General features: G+C 40.2%; 1 protein-coding gene across 2 annotated transcripts in view; it reads left to right on the forward strand.

The window, feature by feature from the left end:
- The window catches only part of cntn3b (contactin 3b), a 56,552-nt gene that overhangs the window by 13,530 nt on the left and 27,116 nt on the right, over window positions 1–15,906 (forward strand). For both annotated transcript variants that reach the window (XM_051415709.1, XM_051415710.1), the window contains 3 exons: window positions 6,193–6,368; window positions 10,647–10,745; window positions 14,087–14,290. In XM_051415709.1, coding sequence (XP_051271669.1) covers window positions 6,193–6,368; window positions 10,647–10,745; window positions 14,087–14,290 — 479 coding nt within the window. The remainder of the gene's footprint in view (window positions 1–6,192; window positions 6,369–10,646; window positions 10,746–14,086; window positions 14,291–15,906) is intronic.

Here is a 15,906-nt window from a genome sequence, read left to right on the forward strand (position 1 = left end):
CTAGTGAGTATTTACAGCAGTACGACGGTTTATGCAGGACTGAGTGAAAATAAACTACACTGCTCGTGTTCAAAGTAATGAAGGTAATGGTAGGTAAAGTAGCTTTAGCAAGGAGGAATTTAGCTACATCAGGTCTTGGCTGCACAGGACTGTCAATCAAAGAGCAAGTGCTTTACAGACTCATCAGTTTGCACCGATGCTCAGCAATCACACGTGGAAGAATCCATCATAGAAAAAGAGCCAGCAGACCAGAATGTGTTGCAGACTTGCGTTTTGGAAAATGCAGGAAGCCACTAACTGGGAAAAAAGCAGGATGAGGGAGTGGAAACCCTCTAATATACTGTAAATGACTACATATCTAACTGTGATATGGAGGCAAGTCATTTAATAGGCCGTTTGGCAAGTTTTAAAATTCTGTCTAGTTGATTTAAATACTGGAGCACAGATAGCAGATATGATAAAATGAGAATATCAGCTTGTCACTGGTGTTTATGCTCATAACCTTTGTTAGTTAGCTTCATACTGTCTGTTTCCAACACCTCGGTCCCCTCCACCTCGCCCCCTCGGTGAGACCGTGAATATACGAACGGGAACCCTGACAGTTCTTCAGTTGACAAATAGTCCAGCGTCGCGCCAGAGCACACTGCAGGGCTCAGAGCTGTGCTTTATGAATACACCTGTCACTGTGTTTACTATGAATCTGCTGTAACACAGGATCAAGGGCACCGCAGTGATTGGAAAGGGAGAATAAAAAAATACTCTGGCTGGTGTCTGCTATCATGTAATGTGACTTCAGGCAGATGTATGACTCTACCTTTGTTTACGGGTCGGTACAGGGCAACAGGGACATAAATAGAACTGGGAGGGTGTGATTAGAAGATTTTGTTATGAATTCAGTGGCAGCATAGAGCCACACACCAGGGCTGAATGCAGAAATTGATAGATTTTTATCTTTTGGAGGGTCACTTTTCCTTTTATAAGGTGAGAAAATTACATGACCCAACGGTTTTTGAGCTCATTAAAAACCAATGGCATAAACTGGAAGAATGCTCTTACATAAAGGCTATATTTTTGAATTTCTATAAGGTAGATACAGTACATGGTCTTTTAATTATTTATTCTACTGGTGCTTGATGCATATCAATTATTTATTTACTTATTTTACTTTTAATTTGAGTAAAAGCATCACATATCCAAGCTATAAAATGCCTGCTGATAAGGGTTTATGACTGTGTGTATGCACATTTACTCTATATCTGTTCATGTTTCATTAATTCCATAGGACATTTAAAGCCCTTTTTTAAAAAGCTTTACAGACACACACACACACACACGCACAGAGAGAGAGAGAGAGAGAAAAACACTCACACTGAATCAGGGTGGTTTTAGGAATATTTATTGTGTTACATTTGGCTTGAAGGCCAAATGAACATCAATTTATTAAAAAGCAGCAGCAATAACCTACTAAACGTAATTGTAGAGAGTACCCTGGTCGGCAGTTGAATTTCCATTATCAGCTCAGAGCTCTGTGAGTGTATGTGTGTGCGTATTCACGAGCAGTATGTGGCCTGTGTGGTCACTGCCGTCTCTGTGGGTGTCTGGCCTCGAGGAAAGCCAGGTGAGCCAGTGCTGCAGTACAATCCCCAGTTTATTTGATGAGGAGACCTCATGCAAAATTGATGTGAACTTCAAGGTCACGGGGAGTTCATCCGGAGCATGCTCAGATCAGCCCGCGCCTGCAGCACACCACAGCAAATAGGACTGTTCTCCTGGACTCCGTTGGACTTACTGTAAGCTCCTCTCGGCCTGCTGTGGTGGTGTATTCAGTGTGATTCAGTTTGGCCTGTGCTAACATTAAGACCTCTGCTCTGCCCGCTTCACCTTCCTCCTTTTACTCATGCAGTTAGTGTCTGAGAGGGAATTATAATGAAGGAGGAAGGGAAGCATTGTTTTTGAAATGAGAACAAATATCGCTGTGATGTCTTATGCTCATTAGCAGCTGGCCACAAGTAGAGAACTGCCTATTGATTATGGTTACAGTTGTTTAGGTTGGATTTCTTCTATCCAAATGAGTAGGTGTTTGCATTGTGTTTTTTTTTGTTGGCTGCTTGTGGGCCCCTTACAACAAAGCAATGTCTACACATGCACCCAATCCTATTATGGTATTAGTATGGACGTAGTATGTGAGAAGTTCTAACAAAGAGAGATGTTCCTTTGCAGATTTTTCAATTTATATCACTGTCAGAGGACTGGAGAGGTGAAAATATATTTCTACAGACAGAAAAACGTGTCTTTAATCCTGTCATGATCACTCTGTTTTAGGAATAGAAGAACATGTTCATTATACAGTCCGGCTGGTGGACGTTTTTGTAGTGTTGTTTGAATGTTTGTGTCCTCTTCTACAGAGTCTGCCATGTTGAGCTGCCATCTTTCTACAGTAGCCCAGAACAGGCAAACTAAAAACAGCTTTTTTTTTAGTTCTTCAGTTTACCAGACTCCTCAAAATTAATTAATTTATAACTCATAAACATTTACATTAGATCACTTAGATTATGATAGGAATTTCTAACATGTATAACACACTTGATGGTTTATTACTTTTTATTAATGGCTTATAACATTTATAATTACAGATGACCTACTGACGTTTAAGTTTAAGGCTTCCTAGTAACATTTATAACTGCTTACTTAATGGTTTATTACCCCTCATTAATTAATTTAAAACTGCAGACTTGATAGCTTGCTAGAAAATTAGCAACTTTATTAATGAATGTTAATAACCTTACCTTAATACTGCCTCAATAGCCGGAGATTTTTCACAACCTGTATCAAAACCTAATTTAAACCTTATTAATAGCTAATTAACCCTTAATAAAGTCAAATTTAAATATAGTGCTTCGACACAATATCGTGTTAATGTCGTCACAGTGAGACAAAACCTAATGTTTACAATGTGTTGTTGCATTATCGTGTGCAAAAATTACGTGTAAAATCAGCCGTTGCTTTTTCATACATCAGTGTAGTAGTTCCTGGGATTTCGGGGTACTTTGGGTGAGAAAATTGCGAGTGCTTCTTTTAATTCAGGCCATTTATGATAATATGACAGCAGCTCTTGTTGATTTTCCCTTACCTTTAAATCACATCCACCTTTCCTGGGTTCACATGAAAAAGGCGACCAAGAGCTCTCTGATGACAGCTTCCCCATGTCTTCTAATATCATAGCCTGTCTCAGGTTTTTCTACAGCAAGAGTAGGTAGGTGGCTTACTGATTGTGTCCGCGGTGCAGAGACACCATCACACCCAGCCAGCTGTCTGCTCCAAGGGTGTGTGATCTGTCCAGGCTTCCCACCTTCCTAGCCCATTAAGTTCAATCATGCTGGGTGGCTGCAAGTCTAACTAGCTTCCCATCCTTTTCCATTTAACCTCCTCCCCTCTTCCACATACAATAATCCTCCCTTTGGCACAAACAGAGGAGGAAAAGGACAGTGGAGAATTGAAATGGCGAAATACAAGGACTTAAAATATAACCGTATTGAGAATGTTCATATTACATATCAGAGTGTGCATTTTCATATATATTCTTAGAAACATAAGCTTTGCCACGACGAGTATATGGCATTTTAAAGTAATATTGCTGGAAGAGTGACAAAATCAGTCAGATTAAGTGACTGGCACAGACTGTTAGATGAATAATGCAAGCTACAAGATGAAAGACAGCTTTGTCTTTTGTAGTCTGTCAGGCAGGAGACTGGGGAGAGCCATGACTGGCTTTAAGACTGCATGAAGCATCATTCTAACTGCCTGTTAGTTTCCTTGGAGGAAAAAAAAATGATATTGATTTTTTTCTCCTTATCATTGGAATTGTGATTTCACAGTCCTGTCACTAAAGCAGACTAGCACACGGCATTCCAATAATTCTTTGTTTTTGAAATTCTATATGAGGAACAGGAAAAGTCATTTTTCATCTGCATTAATGTTCTGAGATAAAGTCCCGTTACCTTCCATGCTTTTATAGGTATCACTCACATTCCATTGCCTTCAAATATGTCACTGTCAGACTGACAGACTGTAGATTTCAGTGAATAACATATAAAGTGTTTTCATTGTTCAGCATGAACATTATTCAGTGCTTTGTCTCTTTTGGTAGCTGTGATTAATAGCTGTTACTTCCCGAACTGAGCTCGCATGGCAGAGCATTTCGTGACCTTTCCTAGAAGGAAATGGTCTGTAGACAATGCAATATGAAGGTGTCAGAAAGCAATAAGTCAGAAACACAAAAGCACAAACATAAACTAATTAGAAAGCACTCAGAGAGCACATACGTCTGCCAAGGCTACACAATCCTTTAGACTTGTAATTTAAATGACACAAAATGCTGAGACATTTTTAATCTGCATCTTGATCCGAATCTGTGTCAAAGTGTTCATAGAAGTATGTAATCATGGGGATGCTTTTGCCACGCTGGCAGCTCTGTGAGGCTGCATGTACAGTACAGTAGTGCTTAGCTAAAGGCTAATATCAGGATGCTAACATCCCCATAATGACAATGTTAACATGCTGATGTTTATCATATTAAACCATGTTAGTTAAGTATGTTAGCAACTGGTGGAAAGCAACTTGGTACATTTACTAACAACATAACATTAAGAAGGATCTATTGGTGAAAATGGAATATAATATTAATAGATATGTTTTCAATACATTTTTCATTCCTGAAAATAAGAATTGTTGTGTTTTTGTTTTTTGTTACCTTAGAATAAGTGGGAGGAAGGTCCTCTTCTATAGAGTACACTATGTAGAATCGCTGTAGTTTCTCTAAAACTCTTGGAAAGTTTAGTACACTTCCGAGTAACTTCAGTATTTTATTTTATGTTATGGCAGCTGTAGTTACTAGTTACTTTGAAATATTTTTTTATAAACCTATAATGAGCATTTAAAATTCCATTTATTGTTAAAGAGTAAATCCATGGATCCCAGCCTTTTTCCTAAAGGGACCCCTTTTTTTAATCATTTAGTAAACTTATGACCCCAAGCGATATTTTATGGATATTTTATAGTAAGTATATTCAAAACTGTACAATAAACCTAAATAGTGAAATCAGTAACTGCAAGACTTTTTATACAATTGTATGTCTGTATTGTATATTTTTTCATCATGCATACTTACTAGGCTTCTTTTTGGGATAAATTCAGTGTTTTCTTATTTCTGGCACTTGGCCATTGTTCTATTAGCCAATTTACTTTTCTTCACCGAAGTGAACTGAATGGTGAGATATAAGCATACCTCATATCTTTAAAGTTTTCTTACAACCCTTAAAATCAAGAAGGCCTCCTCAGATAAATTAAAGGGGTAAATTAACACTAAAGGGAAAATGAGGTTGAAGCTGATGGGAATATTATTAGTTTTGCAGGGTATATCAAAAACCAAATTATTGGACAAAGTGAAATTTTGACATGAAAAGTCAGCAGATCACCAAAGTTATTGCAGTTCATCCTGAGGGGGGCATGAATGTGCAAACCAAATTTCATGGCATCTAAAAGTTGTGGAGACATTTTACTAAAAGACACTCATGTGAACCTCATGGTGGCGTCAGTATGATTCATCTTCTAGGCGCCATGAATCTCTGTCTATGAATCTTTATGGTGATAGCGTTGCTAAAAAGGGCAAAATCCTCTATCCCACTATACTATGAAACATAATCTCATGTATTCTTACCTGCACAAAAAAACTTGTTCCTTGGCATATGGCCTAAATTTTTGCTAGCAGACTACAAACTGCAAAACCAAAAACATAACCTCCTTAGTGGAAGTAATTAAAAATGAGGTGAAATAAAATCCACTTCACCATGTAAGTAGGAGAAAATCAATACTCGCCGCAGCAGATTTGCTCTTTTTGGAATTTTGCCTAAATTAGTAGCAAAAGAAAATGCTTAAATTATATCAAACTGTTGAAAACTGGAAGCTATAGCTGTTCTCAAAGGCATGAGATGTTTTCTTTCTTTGTAACTTGCTGTAAGGGATGTTTACCACATTCAGATGTCTCTGTTAATAATACACAATCCTTCTCCTATTACCCACCTTTTAACTTCTCAGCATGATGTGGGTGGACCGATGAAATCGATCTCTGTGATAAACACTGTGAGCGTGCATCTCCAGGGGGCTCAGCTACTGATTGTGTTTGCGTTTTTCCAGATGGTCACTAAACGGAACACTCATTGATCTGGGGAATGACTACCGGCGTCACATGTCTGGGGGCAGCCTGATCATTAGCAACCTGGACAAGGACCAAGACACCGGGGTATACCAGTGCACGGCCTTCAACACGTGGGGGGCCATCCTCAGCCGCAGAGCCAGCCTGCAATTTGCATGTAAGTGGTCCTACAATTGCTAACACGTTTCTGACTCTGACACAGTTATGACTTTCTGGCTTCTCTATTGTATCCGCTCTGACATGTGTGTTATATGCTTGTGGCCCAGCCCTTTTCTCATTTACTATTCCAATTTCTTATTTAGATTGCCTGGGAATAGATTTTTCGAGAGGGGAAATGGTAATCGAATGAAATGTCAGATGCAACAAACACAGTGGGTGAGGCAGCTTCTGACTGCCTCTGAACTCCATTGATTCTCATTAGTGTTTCCAACTCTGACAGCATCTATGCTCAGTCCGAATTGACTCATATTTTGCCAAGTGATATGCCAGCCCCTATGATCCAGACTTTAAAGGCGACAAACACGAATGATGCTTAAGAAGTGTTTGCTTCTTTGTAATCGCCGGACACTTCTTTTTGTATAATATATCCAGCAGATTGGGAGCTGATCAGATAGTGACAGGCTGTCTGCTGCTCTCTCAGATTTCTGCTTAAAAGACAAAAGGCGGGTTGGAAAGTAATGTTGTGGAGTAGGGTCCTACCTTCCAGACAGACTCTGTAGAGGCACCTCTCTTCTCTTGATCAAGGCTGCTGACTATTGATCATGTCCCAAGGATAGAGAGCCTTTCACTTCCTTTCAGGAGATGGACTGCTATTATCCCTATAGCCCAGTAATGAATCTCACTCGTGGGGACCGGGTGAAGAGCAGTACTGCTTGACATTTATTGTCTTGCCTAATGCACAGTGAGGGAGGTCTAGGAGATCAGCATGGCTGATATTCTGTTTTTCCGTGTAATGAGGCCACTGCCCTAAGATAGAAATGTCAGGCCTTCAAAATTCAGTTGCAATAAAAGCAACTGAAAGAAAGGGTAGAATAGAACACAAAATAGCAATCTGGAGCATCAACATACACAATGTATAACATATCTTTTTCATACTACTATGGTTTAATAAAATATATATTATACTTATAGCTTTGGCCAATGTCATTGGTTAGGATAGCGTTATACTCATCAAGTTAATTGCTAAGATCTGGGAACGTGGCAACATTGGCCTACTGCACATGCACATTAATGTTTCTCTGCTGGCCCTGTCCTCTCAGCCCCGCTCAGCCCAGACTACCCTGGATAATGTCAAGCACATAAAAATAGCTATTCTAGGCTCTGATCATAAGTTTTGCAAATGTAAAACTTCAATGGCTTGAAATAATCTCATAATACAAAGAGAGAAAATTGACCTTTTTTGCCTTTGGAGCCCTTATGAACATGTTTTTTTTGGCGGAAAAATGCTTTTATTTTCTTGCAGTACCATTGTTGACCACTGGGGGAAATTAGCAGCAAGACTAAATTCCTACATCACATTTACAGGTGGACTTTCTGGTTCAACTTCAATTATAATACACTTACAGCCTGGTAAACTGCCCACGTCCACCTTGCCCTACACTTTAAACATCTATATCTGTAGTCACAAACACGGACAGAAATAAAAAACAGTTGAACACCCCCTGTGTCTGTCTCATATTAAAAGCTCTCTAGTGTTTCTTTGAACAGAATCCATTCATTTGTTAACAAGGCTTTTATTGTCTTGTATTTATCACAGGCAAACTTAATGTAGAAAGATGGGGCTGGCAGCAGCAGAAACGCTCTGTGTAGACACCACAGGGATGCAAGCCACAGCAGTTCAGCGTGGTAGCCGTCAAGCACCACTCATGTGGGCAGTGTGTTCAAGCCGTTACCATAGTTTTGCGTATGCACGATTTTCCGCTGTAGTGAGAAATCCTAAAAGACTTTTGGGTGTGCTCACATGCAGTTTTACCTCCAAATAAATGGTTTGAGAGCTTCAATAATCCATTTTTATATTAACAATGGGTCAGATAACTCTATGTAGTGTGACAAACCCACAGAAAAATATGCATCACCTGTCTCTGTGCTTCACTTCAGCTCTATAGAGCCTTTTAGCATCTTTCAGCCCGCTGTTATGGCCCTCAACTGTCCTGTTTGCTTCAGTCTCAGCACTCTATCAGCTGTGTTTAGTGGAAAAACTCTGATAAACCCACTGTACACTTTAGCAGCAAACAGCAGACAGACACAGTTAGAGACTAGCTGGTGAACATAGTAGAACATCTTTGGAGTGTAAAGAGCCAGATATTACCCTGAAGAGTTGGTGGAGACCAAAAGCAGAGCTAAAAGAGTGAATATTAGACTTACATTCATCAGGCAACATGTTGCTGTGTGTCTGCCGGATGTGTAAATAAGCAACTGCTGGCAAGAGTTTTTTGGTGTGAGCTGCAGAGTTTTTGGATATTGGCCCTAGAGATGTCTGCCTTCTCTCAAATATAATGGAGCCAGATGGCACTCTGTTTGTGGTGCACAAAGAAGTACATTTGAAAAAGTCAACAGCAATGTCTCTTTCAGAAATCATGACCCGGTTACTTAAAGATAATCCACAGAACTCGTTGTGAGCAGTTTCATTAAGGAACATTTATTTCTACTGAACTGCACCTGCCAAATGCCCCATCGTGTAGCTCAGCCAAGGACAAAATTCCTTCTGAGCAGTGATACGTTTCGTTGGTGTAGTTGAGTTGAAAAATAATAGTTACTACATGAAACTGCTCGCAACAATGTCTGTGAATTATCTTTAATAACCCGGACAGACATTGCTGTTGACTTTTTCAAATCTACTTCTTTGAACACCACAAGCTAAGGTGTAATAAAGCAGATGGGTTTTTTTTTATTTCAACCAAACATTGAGGAAGCTGTGTTGTAAAAGGTAAAGGTAAAGGAAGCTTTGCTCAAGAGCACTTTTGGACACAATTTATAATGGGGAATGTCTATACAGTGGCGCCATTGCCCAGACCAATAATCTTCTGGCTGTAATGGTCGCTCTCTGTAATCTCCAGGCCAGCCATTCTTGTATGGCAGAGACTGATTCTGCTTACAAAGGAATCACTGCAGCTACAGTGAGTTTGGCCTCTAGCTCTCAGAGTTACAGTGTGTGGTCAGTTCACTCCAGTGAAGCCCATTATTCTTCTGCTCAGAGGCCAGAGAAGAGAGGAGTGTATCCCCTCCAGCACTGAGCTCAGCTACATCTCTACCCTCTTCTGTGCCATTTTTTGCGATCTTGGTGAAGGAGTCATGCTTTTCCCGTCCACTTAGTAATTATCAGTAGCTCTCAGATTCACATCCCGCTGTTTCCAAAAGCGTTGCTATTATAATTATCAACTGCCGTTTTGCTGGGCTTTTTCAATCAAACTGGATATATGAATCTCGCTCCAGCACCTCCCCTCAGAATCTTAAACGTCTTTAGGAGATGGACTCTGTATTTACTAAGGCAGCCTGGTGAGATCAGAAGGACATCGCCTCTGTCTGTATTTCAGGTCCGCCATCTCCTCCTGTGGCCTCCTCTGTGTCCTGCCGTGACTTGGCTCTGTTTGATTCCACTGCGGTCATCAGAGAGCTGCTCATTAATCTTACCAACACTCTGTCCCACTTCTCTCCATAATCTTCCTTCTCCTAATTTCCCTTATCGGTCACACTGACTTTCTTTTGTTTGTGTTTGGAAGGCTTACTCTAGGCTGTTAGCCAGAGGGTGCAGACAGAGTACAGAGCGGACTGCGGCAGCCTCCCTCCATCAGTCATGAAGCCAGGGGTGGTTTATCATCCCAGGTTTAGGTTTTGTCTGCCAGCAACTGCTCATTCATTTGCAGGGGATAGATTGTGCTGAGAGTATTGATGGGGAAGCTAATGCTTTTAAGTGCAAGATTACACCACATTTAATAATGATGTTACTTATTGCTGCTGGCACAGCAAACTGTCATTTGTCATGCACGCTCCCCTGTGTTTGCTCAGTCCGTGCACAGCATTTCCCCTCCCCCCCGCTCATTTTATCCCGTTTCAGCCTATCTCTTCCTCGTGCTATAGTGCGGTTTTGTATGGTAAACGTCACAAAGTCAGGTCCATCTATTTCATCAGCACCCCAGATGCCTTTGAAAGTGTTGGAGGCTGTCAGGAGGTGTCCCATGGCAATCAATGATGTCCTATTATAGTCCCAGTGCTCGAAATGTAACATCAAATACATGCCTCAGTGAATCAGTGAAGGGAGTTTGGGAAAACTTATGTCTCCTATTTTCAAAACTATCCTTCTCAAAGAAACCCTTGAGAATATAGACTATATAAAATCACACTTTTTGGCTGTGTGATATTCAGTCCTATGCTGTTGATGATCTTACTTCTTTTTAGCTGCTGTCTAATTCTATTTCCATCTTTTTTGACTCATCAGATCTCGATAACTTCAAAAGTCAAACGGTAAGGAGCGCTGTCAACGTCCGTGAGGGCCAAGGAGTGGTTCTGTTATGCGGACCACCTGCTCATTCTGGAGGTAAGTTTGCTATATCTAGGTATATCTGTCGTCTCTTATTTTAACATGACTCATAGGAATTACCTCCACTCATTTCACATGGCAACCTTTGATAAAGTATTACTCTCTTATTCCTAACTTAATCTGTTTTTACACCCATTTATGTGTACACATGCTCTAAATAATCACCTTCTTATGTATTTCATACTGAATACTACTAAGCAAATCCTCGCTTGGGTGTTTCTTTCCTTATTCTGACTAATTTTCTAATTAAAGCAGTTTCTCAAGTAAGTCTTAAAGGCTCAGTGTGTAACATTTAGGAGAATCTATTGGCAGAAATTGAATATAATATTCACAGGTATGTATTCTTAAGTGTATAATCACCAGAATGTGGTTGAAGTGCCATATTTCTACAGTAACCCAGAATGGACAAACCAAACACTGGCTCTAGATGGGGCTTTTCGCAGCCACTGTAGTTTATCCTACACGCTTGGAAGGTAAGCGACAGGGGCGTTTCTGGGGGAGGACCCCTAATATCTGATTGGCCAACACAAGTACTACCACATTATCCTTACCCTTTGCCACTCTGCACACTAGCGGGCTCCACTTAATGGCCTTTTTCAAAGGGATCCCAAAATGGGTTCTATGGGTAGCCACAAGTCTGCAGACATGCCCACTTTATGCTAAACCCATGCAGTTTAGGGCAAAAAACCATGCAGTTGTTTGCATTTGGTATAAGTGTGTTATTTTCTCCGAGTGTATCTGAATATTTCTGCATACTTGGTTCCCTAAATAGTATTATAATTGCGTGAATTGGGAATGACTGAAAGACACACACACTTCATACCACCTCTGCATAAGTCAGTGCTCTACATGTGCCACCCCAGTCAAAAAAGTCTGGAAAGGCCCCTGGCGAGCGGTATTCAAGTTGGTTGCAATCTGCAACTTCAACACTAGATGCCACTAAATCCTACACACTGGTCCTTTAAAGGAATAATTTGAATATGTATACAGTTCCTTAGATGAGAATATCAATACCACTCTCATGTCTGTTTGTTAAATATGAAGCAGCAGCTGATTAGCTTAGCTTAGCTTAGCTTAGCACAAAGACTTTTTGGTTTGTAGTAGTAACACTCTCATAACCGCTGTAAAAACTGTAATTTTTTACACATTAGTTTTTATATAGATAGAATAAAAGAGATATACTGTGTTAATTAGTGTGCTTTAAGTGGAAAACATTTTGCCGTCGCAGCACATCATATGACGCACTTCAAGTGCCGCCCCTAGCACCAATAGGAAGTCATACTGCAGTGCGTCAACAGGAAGAACACACACAGCTCGGGATATTTCTCAACCTCATCTACTCTTTCTGCTCATTAATTGATCTACACACACAAGAGACAGCGACAGCATGGGGTGAGGAGAGGAAGTCAAGCTGCCACTGGAGTCAGGATGTACAAACAGGGACCAAGAGGAGTTAATTATTATCATTTGCCTTGTAGATTCAGGCACAGGTGAAATAGTTAAAACTACAGTGTAAAGCAAGCAACAAGCTATTAATAGTGTCTGTAGTTGGTCCAACATATATTGAAGTACAAAACTGTTTTTTGTCCGGGACAGTGGCATGAGGGATCGTGGGGCGGTGTGTCTATGAGCACTGGTGGGTGCCCAGCCCCCACTGCGGTGTGGGGGTTGTACATGGAAAAAATAAAAAATAAAAATATAATATTTTGGCCTTTAGTGGTTGCTAATAGGTGGATTTTTGGAACCAGCTGCTGGCTGTAGCCTTATATTTATTAACCTCCACTCATTAAGAGAAGATGCTTTGTTCAACTGAGAAGCTGAAAATGTATTGTTTAAATGAAAGGCCACAAATTGGAGATAAAGACGCAGGCTGCTCAGACCCGCCTCTCTGAATATCTGCAGAAAACTGAGGACACAATGGCTGCTGCCTCGCCCGTCTCTCTCCTGATACAGTAGCTTGCACATTGGAACAACCAATTTCCTTCACAAGAGAACAGTTTGTAGCGCAGTGCATTGTACAGCTGGTCTATGGGATAATGGGTCAGAGTACTCTGTGTGAAATACAGTTTGACAGTTTTCCTCTGACATTGGCTTATACGCAGTTGGCTGCTATAACCGTAGCACTATTGTGTTTTCTTACATTTTCCGAAGTGAATGAAAGTAAGCCCGCTGTTCCTTTCTTCTTTCTTTGCCCTGTTGCTCCCTCTCTGACTCTCCCTTTTTCTCTCTCTTCTTTCTCTCCTCTTCTTTTGCTTTTTTTCTTTTTCTCTCTTGAATTTTGAAAGCATCGATTCACTGCATAACCTTGAACTGAACTGAAGTTTATCTAACACCTATAAGGCATCCCTTCTGGTTTTCATTATGCTTCATTGACTTTGAATTCTGCAGAAGCTTTTTCCTCCACTACTGCAGCCATTATCACATCACTCAGATATGATAAATACAATACAATATTGTCACAAACAATTGCGATTGTATCACCTTTGTGCTCCATTATCAGAGCGTTTACTTTAAGGGCTTGTTTGGCGCATAAGCCACTTTTTCTGTTGCACAGAAGACCTTGTGTTTTATTACCACTCTTTGCTTGACTTGTTTGGCAAAATTCTATCACTGCTCATTACAGGCACATAGTTCAGATGGAGGTTATGCTGACTCCGACTATGTGGCTCATGCTTGCCTAATCAGAAGGAGCTTTGTATCTGCATCGCTGCACCCAGCTCGGACACCCAATCCTATCCAAAGGCCGGATCCCTCGGAGGGCAGCGCATATGATTGACAGTCACTGCATACACCTATTGACTCGGAGCCCCTCACCTCCGAAGTGGTAGATTACACAGAGTGTCTCCTTGCTCTTGCAAATCTGTGTAGCGTACATGTCTCAAAATGACACAGTAATTCATCATGGCAGGTCTCTCCGTTCTTATGGTAGACCTGCTGCTTGTGAAGGGTCATCACAATTTATTCCTACTACTTCCATATATGTACATCAATCCATCCATCCATCCCTCAATCCATCCGTTCGAGCCTCCCATGAACCAACTAAGTCACTCAGGGACCCAGGGAATAGAGGCCGTGTGTCAGGGGAGGGCCACTGACGCGCTGTAATCCATTTTGTTTCGCTCCCTTTCCTTAGGTCTCCCATTCCTTCTGCACTGATAGCCATTACATTTGCCATGCCATCTTTTTTTCAAGAAAACTGAGATAAGGGAAGGAAATGACGTGATATGCTAAAATTCTTAGGCCCCAGTTGGGTCTCCCAGCCAGAATCAGTTGTGCTTTGAACGAGCGACAGTGGACCAACGCTGCTCTAAGTTGAACTGTTTTCCTTTCCCTTCCAGAGCTGACATTTGCGTGGATCTTCAATGAATACCCATACTTTGTCCAACAAGACAGTCGGCGATTCATTTCTCAAGAGACCGGGAGTCTGTACATTGCAAAAGTGGAGTCCTCAGATGTTGGCAACTACACCTGTGTGGTTAACAATACTGTGACGAGGGAGAAGGTGCTCAGCTCTCCTACACCGCTGGTCCTCAGAAGTGATGGTAAACGCCTTAAACTATAGGGAACCTTTAGTTTGTACCCCACTGGTTTATCCACTAAAAGGTATTTCTTCGATATGTATGTGTCATATAGATTCAAACAGTAATCTACCCTGAGTTTTAGCTTTATATCAATAATCAGTCTTTATAAACGTTAGCTTGTTTGCTCTTTATTTCAGCTGTGGTTGTTAGTGGCCACCAGTTTGGCAGGTTTTTTTCTACTGTGGGTTAAAACTAAGCTAAATTTGGTTGAAAGATTAGATAAGGGAAATTTGTTTACACATCTAGGTTACGTATTATTATAATAACATTATAATTAAGACCAATTTTTTTGACCAATATCGCTATGGCGTTTTAAATTATTAAAACTATTTTCCATAAATTAAACAACAGGTCTGTATTTGTGATCTATTAAACAAGATGTGATTGTACCAAGCATAATCACAAACTCATCTTGTTTCTACATGGATAGAACCAGATAAAATAATGCAATTGCTTGTTGTTCAAGCCAGTGAGTCAGAGAAAAGTCATTACCTGAGACAACTCGCCTAATGCTCTATGGAAACATTCACTCTTAAATATATTAGTGTCAAGTTTACTTGACATTATTTAATAATATTCAGATATGATTATAAAACTCATTGATAACAGCCACATATTTAGCAAGCTATAATATTAATGAAAAACTGTTACACCTCACAGTGTTTTGATGTTGGACTGATGACACCTAATGATACTGTTGACAGCTCTGCACTGACGCTGCTTAAGCTAATGTTAACATTAGCTTTACAGACTGACAGGAAGAGCTGCTCTGAATATTGGACATCTCAATTTAGACATTTTAAGGTGTTTAAAACAATGATATGATGTGGTTAGAAATTTAACTGGGACATTATGGCTACTCTGTTCACCAGCTATCCAACATTTACTCTTGGCCACTGCCGAGCTACGTGCTAGCTGTCGGAGATTGACATGAGGCAATTACCTAGATCTTTTATGTGGGAAGAAATGCACCTGTCTTTCATAAAAAGCGAAAGTTTTAAAAATAATACAGATGGTGTTTCTTCTTCCACAAAACCATCTTTAGCCTGTAAACGTACAGACACTAGCAGCATGCTAACAGCCTTTTTTGTTTGTTTCTTGCAGTTGCTGACTTAGCGATTCACTGGCGACTGCTTGTTAAAACACTGTTAATGATGACGCTATAAATAAAAATACTGCTCGTCAAATACAGATTTCAATATAAGAACACGTATTAGCTCAGCCCTATGTTGTTATACATATGGAATTGCAATTGTTTGAACAGAATTTCATTGAATACAATTCAACAAGATGGTAGGACCTGTTTCACATTATGTACACATACAAATTCTGTCCAGCCACAACCCAGATGTCATTGTTATTAATGGCTTATAACAAATAGTAAAGCATTATCATTAATAACGACACTAAGAGTGCCTTAGAACGTGTTTGTTTTTTGTTTTTTTAAATATGCTCCTCTCTATTCAGCCATTATTCCAATTAAACCATTGGTTGGAAGCATAAAACGCAAAAATGTCAAAGCTTTCATGAGATGGTTTATAGCTTGAATTACCGCTGTGTTGTATCAGTCAGAGATG

Source organism: Dicentrarchus labrax, unplaced genomic scaffold (assembly GCF_905237075.1).
Source record: "Dicentrarchus labrax unplaced genomic scaffold, dlabrax2021, whole genome shotgun sequence".
Lineage (NCBI taxonomy): Eukaryota > Metazoa > Chordata > Actinopteri > Moronidae > Dicentrarchus > Dicentrarchus labrax.